The 11,188-nt window shown below is 52.1% G+C and overlaps 2 protein-coding genes across 2 annotated transcripts in view; one reads left to right on the plus strand and one right to left on the minus strand.

Moving 5' to 3' along the window:
* LOC120511777 (zinc finger CCCH domain-containing protein 4-like) overlaps positions 1 to 7,209 on the minus strand; it is an 8,833-nt gene extending 1,624 nt beyond the window's left edge. The window contains exons 1-3 of the mRNA XM_039729284.1: positions 6,852 to 7,209; positions 1,366 to 1,561; positions 15 to 122 (exon numbers count right to left, since the gene is read on the minus strand). Coding sequence (XP_039585218.1) covers positions 15 to 122; positions 1,366 to 1,561; positions 6,852 to 7,003 — 456 coding nt within the window. The 5' untranslated portion in view covers positions 7,004 to 7,209. The remainder of the gene's footprint in view (positions 1 to 14; positions 123 to 1,365; positions 1,562 to 6,851) is intronic.
* An 867-nt stretch (positions 7,210 to 8,076) lies between these two features.
* Positions 8,077 to 9,250, plus strand: LOC120511776 (SUMO-activating enzyme subunit 1-like; the record flags this gene model as incomplete). Its single annotated transcript, XM_039729283.1, has 2 exons — positions 8,077 to 8,633; positions 9,085 to 9,250. Coding segments are annotated over exons 1-2 (267 nt in total), but the record flags the coding sequence as incomplete, so codon positions are not given.
* Between the last annotated feature and the right edge of the window lie 1,938 nt (positions 9,251 to 11,188).

Below are 11,188 nucleotides of genomic sequence, written 5' to 3' on the forward strand. Positions count from 1 at the left end.
ACTGGTTTACTCACGGAGTAGCCGGGGCTGTACTCGCGGTACTTGCGGTGTCCCTTCTCCCCGGGGCTGAAGTCGGAGTCGTCGCTCAGATCCGACAAATCCTCGCTGGAGGAGGCGTGCCGCTGGAAATCCGGGAATGTCAGCCCAGAATTCCCTGCCCAAGCCTGGGATTCCAACCTAACCCCTGGAATTCCCTTCCCAGATCCTGGAATTCCAACCTAACCCCTGGAATTCCAACCTAACCCTTGGAATTCCAACCTAACCCCTGGAATTCCCTTCCCAGATCCTGGAATTCCAACCTAACCCCTGGAATTCCCCTTCCCCACACTGGAATTCCCAAATTTCCTGGGAAAACCCTGGGAAAATCAGCCCTGAGCCCTTCCCAGAGCCTGGAATTCCCTTCCCAGACTCCGGAATTCCCTTCCCAGATCCTGCAATTCCAACCTAACCTCTGGAATTCCAACCTAATCCCTGGAATTCCCTTCCCAACCCTGGAATTCCCTTCCCAACCCCTGGAATTCCATCCCAATTTTGGCAGGATTTAAGCAATCTCCAATGGGAAGGAGCCCAGAAAAAGCCTGGGAACCCCCAAAATTCCAAATTCCAGGGCGGAATTAAAAAATGGATTTTTCCTGGAATTTGAGGGAAATTCTCACATAAATCCCAGCGTTACAACTCAAAAAATTGGGATTTGGGCAGGATTTAAGTGATTTCCAGTGGGAAAAAACGAGGAAAAACTCAGACCCCCTCCCAAAACCCCAAACCTTCCCAACCCTGGAATTCCCTTCCCAACCCCTGGAATTCCATCCCAATTTTGGCAGGATTTAAGCAATCTCCAATGGGAAGGAGCCCAGAAAAAGCCTGGGAACCCCCAAAATTCCAAATTCCAGGGCGGAATTAAAAAATGGATTTTTCCTGGAATTTGAGGGAAATTCTCACATAAATCCCAGCGTTACAACTCAAAAAATTGGGATTTGGGCAGGATTTAAGTGATTTCCAGTGGGAAAAAACGAGGAAAAACTCAGACCCCCTCCCAAAACCCCAAATTCCAGGTGGGAACTAAAAAATGGATTTCTCCTGGAATTTGAGGAAAATTCTCATGAAAATTTGAGTGTTAGAACACAAAAAAATTGATTTCTCCTGGAATTTAAGGGAAATTCTCACATAAATCCCACCATCACAACACAAAAAATTGGGATTTTGCAGGAATTAAGCGATTTCCAATGGGAAAAACCATGAAAAAAATGGAAAACCCCCCAAAAAAACCCCTAAAAAAAGCCGAAAAAACCCAGAAACACCCGGAAAAAGCCCCAAAAAACGTGGAAAATCCCGGATTTTCCCCCGAATTCCACGGGAATCGCCCACCTTGTGCTTGGATTTCCTCTTCTTCTTGGACCTCCTCTTGTCCTTGTCCTTGCGGCGCTTGCGCTTGAGGCGCCGGTGGCCGCGCTCCTCGGGGGAGGCGCTGCGGCGCCGGGAGCGGGAACGGGAGCGCGGGGCCGCGGGGGCCTCGTCGCCCCCGTCGTCCTCCAGCTCGCCCTCCTCCAGCTCCCCATCCTCCCTGGGGGAAAATATGGGGATTTGTGAGGTTTTGGGGGGGAAAATGGGGGTTTTCTGAGAAAAAATGGGATTTTTCAGTGAAAAAATGGGATTTTTATGGGGTTTTTGGGGGAAAATCGCAATAATTGGATGGGGTTTGCAGAGGAAAATGGGAATTGTGGATCCTCCTGTGGCTCCTCATCCTCCCTGTGGGAAAAACGGGGATTTTAGGAGGTTTTGGGGGAAAAAATGGGGTTTTCAGTGAAAAAACGGGATTTTTCGGGAAAAAAAATGAATTATAAAAAATATAATTGAGAAAAACAAGGTCATATCAGAACAAGGAGAAGAAAATTACCAAGGAAAAGAAAAGGAAGATGAACACAGAAGAAAAATGAGACAGAAATTCTATGGAGGAAGCTATGTCATCTTTTTAAGACAGTGCTTTGAAAATGTGTTCTACATTGTAAAATCCTTTCTTATTAGCTTCCAAAAGAATTACATATCCCCATCCATTAATATAAAACTTCTTTCATACTATTTACATAAAACTAAACCGTTGATTGTTGCTCTGGAAATTGCTTTTTTCCATTAGTAGAATGTCTGTAATCCATCTTATCACATCACTTTTAAGAAAAAAATATTTTCAGTTGTGTTCATCTTTTATTAACTGGAACACATTTCTCATCCTCCCTGTGGGAAAAACGGGGATTTTAGGAGGTTTTGGGGGAAAAAATGGGGTTTTCAGTGAAAAAACGGGATTTTTCGGGAAAAAAAATGGGGTTTTTGGGGGGAAAATGGCAGGAATTGGATGGGGTTTGGGGAGGAAAATGGGAATTGTGGATCCTCCTGTGGCTCCTCATCCTCCCTGCAAAAATAACGGGGATTTTAGGGGGTTTTGGGGGAAAAAATGGGGTTTTTCGGGGAAAAAATGGGGTTTTTTGGGAAAAAATGGGATTTTTATGGGGTTTTTGGGGGAAAATGGCAGGAATTGGATGGGGTTTGGAGAGGAAAATGGGAATTGTGGATCCTCCTGCAGCTGCACATCCTTTCTGGGGGAAAAATGGGAATTTTCAGGGGAAAAAATGGGGTTTTTTGGAAAAAAAATCGGGTTTTTTGGGGAAAAAATGGGATTTTTATGGGGTTTTTGGGGGAAAATGGCAAGAATTGGGTGGGGTTTGGGGAGGAAAATGGGAATTGTGGATCCTTGTGCAGCTCCTCATCCTCCCTGAGAAAAAATAATGGGGTTTTATGGGGTTTTGGGGGAAAAAAATGGGAATTTTTGGGGGAAAAAATGGGATTTTTCAGGGAAAAAATGGGATTTCAATGGGTTTCTTGGGGGGAAAATGGCAGGAATTGGGTGGGGTTTGGAGAGGAAAATGGGAATTGTGGATCCTCCTGCAGCTGCACATCCTTTCTGGGGAAAAATGGGAATTTTCAGGGGAAAAAACGGGGTTTTTTGGAAAAAAAATCGGGTTTTTTGGGGAAAAAATGGGATTTTTATGGGGTTTTTGGGGGAAAATGGCTGGGCACACTGGGACACCTGGGGCACACTTGGGCACCCCTGTGACACATGTGGCACACCTGGGCACCTCTGCGACACATGTGGGCATACCTGGGACACACCTGGGGCACACCTGGGACACATCTGAGCACAGCTGGGACACACCTGGACATACTGGGACACCTGACGCGCACCTGGGGCACACTTGGGCACCCCTGTGACACATCTGGGCATACCTGGGACACACCTGGGGGACATCTGAGCACACCTGGACACACTGGGACACCTGAGGCACAGCTGGGGCACACCTCAGACAGCTGGGGACAGCTCAGGGACACCTGAGCACACCTGAGCACACCTGGAGCACACCTGGACACACTGGGACACCTGAGGCACAGCGGGGGACAGCTGGGGCACACCTCAGACAGCTGGGGGACACCTGGGACACATCTGAGCACACCTGGGGACAGCTGGGACACACCTGGGCACACCCGGGGGACATCTCAGCACACCTGGACACAGCTGGGGACACCTAGGACACACCTGGGGCACAGTGGGGTACCCCTGGGGACACCTGGGCACAGCTGGGGATGCCGGGGACATACCTGGACACAGCTGGGGCACAATGGGGTACCCCTGGGGCACACCTGGGGATTGCTGGGACACACCTGGGACATACCTGGGCACAGCTGGGGACCCCTGGGGCACACCTGGACACAGCTGGGGCACAATGGGGTACCCCTGGGGCACACCTGGGCACATGTGGGGACACCTGGGCACAGCTGGGGATGCCTGGGACATGCCTGAGAACAATTGGGGCACAGCTGGGGCATACCTGGGCACAGCTGGGACATACCTGGGCACAGCTGGGTACCCCTGGGGCACACCTGCACAGTTGAGACACACTTGGGCACACCTGGGACACACCTGGGAACAACTGGGGCACAGTTGGGCACCCCTGGGGACACAGCTGAGACACAGCTGGGGATGCCTGGGACACACCTGGGCACATCTGGGGCACACCTGCACAGTTGAGACACACTTGGGCACACCTGGGGATGCCTGGGACACACCTGGGGACACCTGGGACACACCTGGGGACACCTGGGGCACAGCTGGTACATATCTGGGGACACCTGGGACACACCTGAGCACAGCTGGGGATGCCTGGGACACACCTGGGCACAACTGAGGACACCTGGGCACCCCTGGGGCACACTGGAACACATGTGGGGTACACCTGGGACACACCTGGGACATACCTGGGCACAGCTGGGGCACAGCTGGGCATACCTGGGACACACCTGGGGACCCACCTGGACAAACCTAGGGACAGCTGAGCACACCTGGACACATCTGGGGACAGCTGGACATATCTGGACACACCTGGGGATACCTGGGACACACCTGGGGACACCTGGACACATCTGGGACACACCTGGGCACAGCTGAGCACACCTGGACACACCTGGGGACCCACCTGGACAAACCTAGGGATAGCTGAGCACACCTGGACACATCTGGGACACACCTGGGGACAGCTGGACACATCTGGACACCCCTAGACACACCTGGGGACACACCTGGGGACAGCTGAGCACACCTGGACACTCCTAGACACACCTAGGGACAGCTGAGCACACCTGGACACATCTGGGGACCCCTAGACACACCTGGGGCTCACCTGGACACACCTGGGGACACACCTGGGGACAGCTGAGCACACCTGGACACTCCTAGACACCCTCCCTTAATTTGCTTTTTTTTTTTTCACTAAAACTTTCCCCAAACTCCCTGAATTTACTTTTTTCTCCCTAAAAATTCACTTTTTCCCCTAAAAATGCTCCCAAAATTCCCTTATTTCAACTTTTTTTCTAAAAATACCCCCTGGATTCCCCTTTTTATCCTAAAAAACATCCCCAAATTCCCTTAATTACCCTTTGCTTCCTAAAAACACCCCCAAACTCCTCAGATTTATCTTTTTTCCCCAAAAATTCATTTTTTTCCTAAAAAAACCCCTAAAAATTCACTTTTTTCCCCTAAAAATATCCCCCAAACTCCCTCTTTTCCCTACAAACACCCTTTAAACTCCCTGAATTCACTTTTTTCCCCTAAAAATTCACTTTTTTCCCTAAAAAAATCCCCAAAGTCACTTTTTTTTCCTTAAAAACACTCTCAAAACTCCCCAAATTTACTTTTTTTCCTACAAATTCCCCCAAAACCTCCCTGATTTCACCTTTTTTTTCTCTTTTTCTCACATTATTTGGGTTGAACTATCAAAAAAAAATGGAAATCCCAGAAATGGCTCAAAGTTGTTTTGGGGAGGGGTCCCAAAAAGTGGAAAAAGGGGATTTTTGGGGGCAGATTTGGAGATTTTGGAACATTTGAAATCCCTGCAGGGACCCTCCAAACTTTCTGATCCAAATTTGGGGGATTTTAAGGAAATAAATGGAATTTTTGGGAGGGAATAAAGAACTTATTAAGGATCACCCCCCCCCAAAAAAATAAAATCCCCCGAAATTTGGGTTAACCCCCCCCAGCACCCAAATATTCCTTAAAAAATAATTAAATCCCCACAAAAAAAAAACCAAAAACCCAACTAGAGCCCCCCTCTGGGAGTAAAAGTTCCTCAAAAGGAGCTGAACCCCTAAAATCCCCCCAAATTAGGATTTAAATCCCCATAAAAAGGGGTTAAACCCCCCAAAAAGGGTCTAAAACCCCCAAAAAAGGGGTTAAACCCCTTTAAGTACCCTAAATATCCCTAAAAAAAGGGTTAAATCCCAAAAAAGACCCCAAAAAAACCCTAAATCCCCCCAAAAACCCAACTAGAGCCCCCCTCTGGAAGTCAAAGTTCCCCAAAAGGAGCTGAAACCCTAAAATCCCCCTAAATTAGGATTTTAACCCCAAAAAGGGGTCAACACCCCCCAAAAAAGGTCTAAAATCCCCCAAAATAGGAGTTAAACACCCAAAAAGGGTCTGAATTCCCCCAAAATAGGGGTTAAACCCCCAAAAATGGTCTGAAATCCCCCAAAATAGGGGTTAACCCCCCAAAAAGGGTCTAAAATCCCCTAAAATAGGGGTTAACCCCCCAAAAAGGGTGTGAAGTCCCCCAAAATAGGGGTTAACCCCCCAAAAAGGGTCTGAATTCCCCCAAAATAGGGGTTAAACCCCCAAAAAGGGTCTGAATTCCCCCAAAATAGGATTTAAACCCCCAAAAAGGGTCTGAATTCCCCCAAAATAGGATTTAAACCCCCAAAAAGGGTCTGAATTCCCCCAAAATAGGGGTTAAACCCCCAAAAAGGGTCTAAAATCCCCTAAAATAGGGGTTAACCCCCCAAAAAGGGTGTGAAGTCCCCCAAAATAGGGGTTAACCCCCCAAAAAGGGTCTGAAATCCCCCAAAATAGGGGTTAACCCCCCAAAAAGGGTCTGAAATCCCCCAAAATAGGGGTTCAACCCCCAAAATAGGGTGTAAAACCCCCCAAACCTTGAGATCACCCCCAAAAATGAGTTTTAGTCTTCCCTATTAAGAAATTCAAGCCCCTCCCCAAAAGCAATCCCCTAAAAAAGGGGCAGGAACCCCTCAGGGAGGACTCAAACCCCCCAAAATTTGGGTGAAGCCCCCCCAGCACCCCCCAAAATTGACCTAAATCCCCCCCTCAGGGATCAGCCCTCAAAAATCCCCCCAAAATGTCCCCAAATCCCCTCAGGCCCACCCCGAGGCCTGCACTGCCTTCATCCCCTCTTGGTCCGGCGCGCCGGACCGACCCCCAGCCACACAGAGAAGGCGCTCGGGAGAGGCGGTTACTGGACCTTTCGTCCGGGCCGTGATGGTGGCCTTGGAGCGGCGGCGGCGGCCGGGGGAGGCTGCAGCTGCCGTGGCAGGACGGAGAAGGGGGAGTGCAGTGCGGGCTGGGGGGGGAGGCGGCGGCGGCGGGGGGGACACTCGGGCTCTCCACGGCCATGGGCAACGGGCAGGGGGTGGAGAACGGGGGGCACAGTCACTGAACGGCGCGGGGGGCTCGGCCCGGCGGCTCCTCCGCCCGCGCCCCGCGCTGCGCGGGCGGACACACAAAATGGCGCCCGCCCTGAGGCAGCGCCCCGACGGCCGCCGGAAACAGCCGAGCGCCGCCGGAAACAGCCGAGTGCTGCCGCTTCGGAGGGTGCCGAAAGGTGGCGGGGATGCACGAAGTGCTCGTCGGGTTTTTCCGGTTGATGCCGAGCGTCTCCGAAGCTCTCCGGATTCTCACGGCGTTCTCCGAATGTGTCCGGAAGTCTTCGTATGTGGGAAATCTTCTTAAAGAGTTTTAGCGTGAAATTTTAGGGGAAGAAAGTTTTATAAGGAGATTTGGAGTCTTTTCCCCTCACGGATTGGTCTTTCCCGACCCAAAACCCCTCCCAAATCCACGGTGCCCGTTGATGATTGGACTCAATGTTCTCCCAAAATCCTCTTCCCGCCTGGAGTTCAGCTCAGGACAGGGAATTTCCACTGGTCACGAGATGTTTCTCCACATGCAAATGTCGCTCGGCATAAAAAAAACCACCAAACCCCCGAAATATCGCGAATTTCCTGAGTTTATAGGAAAATTGTGCGAGGTGAGAGGAGCGGGAAGGGATGTGCGTGTGACTTGGGGAAAAAACAACATAGATTTTATAAAACCAGGAGAAAACAACCTCCAAACCCCCGATTTTTCTAATTATTGACGGGGTTTTTGCACCGGTTTGGCCGCTTCGTTCCTTTGGGATGGGGAAATCCTGGGATTTCCGCGAAGTTCTCAAGACTCTCCGAGTGTTGCCGAAGTTCTCCGACGCGTTCCGAAGACCTCCGAAGGTTGACGAAGGCGCGCTCGGAACGTTTCCGAAAGTCTCCTAAACGAGGCTGACGGAGATTGACGAAGCCGATGGGGGATGGCGGGAACGCCCGCAATGGGAGGAGGACGAGTCCATCTGAGTGTGGAAAGAGGGGGGGAAACGACACCGAGGCCGACGGAGATTGACGAAGCGATGGGGGACGGCGGGAACGCCCGCAATGGGAGGAGGACGAGTCCATCTGAGTGTGGAAAGAGGGGGGGAAACGACACGGGTTGTGCCACACGGCGCACGGGCAGGGCCCCAAAACCCGTGACCACGGCCTCACGCCGTCACACCGGGGTGAAACGGCGGCAGAAAAAAAATTCTGGTCGTTCTTTTCTCCTGAGGGGCCGCGGGTACCGGGAGCGCATTCGGTGCGTCCCCCCCCCTCCCGGAGGGATGTGGAGCGGCGGCGGGCGCGGGGCTTTGCGCGGGCCGCCAGGGGGCGCCGCGAGTTGCGTGAGGGGCTTTGAGGGGCCGTGAGGGGTCTGGGGGTCGTGAGGGGCTTTGAGGGGCCTGGAGGGGCTTTGATGGCCCGTGAGGAGCTGTGAGGTGTCCAGAAGGGGTTTGAAAGCTCACAGGGGCTTTGAGGGGTCGTAAGGGGCTTTGAGTGATCCTGAGGGGGGTCTCGGGGGCCGCCGCGATGGTGGAGAAGGACGAGTCCAGCCCTGGAGGCATCAGCGAGGAGGAGGCGGCTCAGTACGACCGGCAGATCCGGCTCTGGGGGCTCGAGGCCCAGAAACGGTCGGTGGGGCTGGAGGGGGTTGTGTGGGTGTCTCTATATGGGCTTTGGGGGCCATCTGGGGAGGGGGTAAGAACCCTGCAGGAATTACAGGAGCTCCACAGGAGCTTTAAGGGGGCTCTGTAGGGGCTCTTGGGGGTCCCTGTAGGGATCTGGGGGTCCCCATAGAGGTTTGGGGTGGCTCTATAGGGGTCTGGCGGTCCCCATGGAGGTTTGGGGTGGCTCTGTAGGGGTCTGGGGGTCCCTATGGGGGTTTGGGGTGGCTCTATAGGGGTCTGGGGGTCCCTGTGGGGGTTTGGGATGGCTCTGTAGGGGTCTGGGGGTCCTTATTTGATCTTGGGGGGTCCCCACAGGGTTTAGGGGTCGCTCTGTAGGAGTTTTGGGGTCCCACATCCCCGTTCTGTAGGGTTTCCTGGAGGATAAATCCTGTTTTCTCCCGGGATCCCCTCACAGGTTACGGGCGTCGCGGGTGCTGCTGGTGGGGCTGCGTGGGCTGGGGGCCGAGGTGGCCAAAAATCTCATCCTGGCCGGGGTCAGGGGCCTCACCCTGCTGGACCACCAACAGGTGAGGGGGGCATGCACCTGGGGACACACCTGGATTGTGGGAATACCCCAAAATGTGGGAATTTCACCTCCTCCATCTCTCAGGAGCATCCTCAAAACATGGGGGTTTCATCACCTCCACCCCTGGGTTTTTTCCCCTCACAATCATCCCCAAAATGTGGGGGTTTCATCACCTCTGTCCCTCAGGAACGTCCTGAAAATGTGGGAATTTCACCTCCTCCATCCCTCAGGAACATTCCCAAAATCTAGGAGTTTCATCCTCTCCACCCCTGGGGTTTCCCCCTCACAAACATCCCCAAAATGTGGGAATTTCACCTCCTAACCCTGGGATAGACCCCAAAACCAAACCCCAAACGGGCCCGGCTGGAGCCGCCTGAGACCACCATGGTCAAAAAGGTCAGTGATCCCAAACCCTAAAAACCCAAAAACACCGATACAGACCCCAAAAACACCGATACAGACCCCAAAAACACCAATAGAGACCTCAAAATCCTGGGATATGACCCCAAAATCCTGAGATATGACCCCAAAACCCTGGAATAAAACCCGGGATAGACCCCCAAAAACCCTGGCATGGATCCCAAAAACCTCTGCTGCTTCCTTCATTCTTTGGTGGCCCAAAGAGCTTCCAGGGTGGCCCCAAATCCCTTTTGGGGTGCCCCAAATCCCTCCCCAGTGTCCCCCACCCCTCTCTGTCCCCTCCCAGCTGGAATTTCCTGCCCCAGGGTTTTGGGATTCCTTTGGGATTCCTTTGGGATTCCTTTGGGATTCCTTTGGGGTTCCTGGGGTGCTGGGAATGTCCCCTGGGAATGTCCCCAAATGCCACCAGGAGCAGCTGCCGGGCCCTGATCCCCTGGGAATTCCTCGGGATGAGGTTTTGGGATCCTGATCCCCTGGGAATTCCTGGGGACGAGGTTTTGGGATTTGATCCCCTGGGAACTCCTCGGGATGAGGTTTTGGGATTTGATCCCCTGGGAATTCCTGGGGACGAGGTTTTGGGATCCTGATCCCCTGGGAATTCCTGGGGACGAGGTTTTGGGATCCTGATCCCCTGGGAATTCCTCGGGACGAGGTTTTGGGATCCTGATCCCCTGGGAATTCCTAAAGGACAAGGTTTTGGGATTCCAGAGCCCCCAGATGGGGCTGGGCTTTGCCCCTGAGAATTTCCCAATTCCTGAGCCCGTGGGGTTGGGAGAATTCCCCATTTTCTGTTCCTCTAAAATTGGGAGAATTCCCCATTTTCCCGTCCCTCTGTGGGAGCAGAATTGCCAATTCCTGTTCTCCTGAAATTAGGAGAATTCCTAATTTCCTGTTCCTTTAAACTGGGAGAATTCCCAACTCCCTGTTCCCCTTTTTTCCCCAAAACCTCCCTTTTTCCCCAAAAACCCCATTTTTCACCCCAAAATCCGTCTTTTCCCAAAAAAAAATCCTTGTTTTTTCCCCCAAAATCCTTGTTTCTTCTCCCCAAAATCCCTGTTTTTCCGCTCAAATCCCCCATTTTCCCCCCAAAATCCCCCTTTTTTCCCTAAATCCCCCGTTTTCCCCCCAAAATCCCCTTTTCTCCCAAAATCCCCGTTTTCCCCCCCTGCAGCGGCTGCAGTTCTGCGCGCTGCGGGATTTCCATCCTCTGCCCACACCCCAAATCCCCTTTTTTTCCCCCAAAATCTCCTGTATTTTCCCCAAAATCTCCTATATTTTCCCCCAACCCCCCCTTTTTTCTCCCAGAATGCCCATTTTTTCCCCTGAAATCTCCTATTTTTTCCCCAAAAATCCCCATTTCTTCTCCCCAAATCCCCTTTTTTCTCCCAAAAAAACCCCATTTTTTTTTCCAGAATGCCCCCTTTTTCCCCAAAATCCCCCCGTTTTTCCCCAAAATCTCCTATATTTTCCCAAAATCTCCTATATTTTTGCCCAAACCCCCCCATTTTTACCCCAACCCCCCTGTGTTTCCCCCCCTGCAGCGACTGCAGTTCTGCGCGCTGCGGCATTTCCA

This window comes from Passer montanus, unplaced genomic scaffold (genome assembly GCF_014805655.1).
Source record: "Passer montanus isolate IOZ18808 unplaced genomic scaffold, ASM1480565v1 scaffold683, whole genome shotgun sequence".
Taxonomy (NCBI): Eukaryota; Metazoa; Chordata; class Aves; order Passeriformes; family Passeridae; genus Passer; species Passer montanus.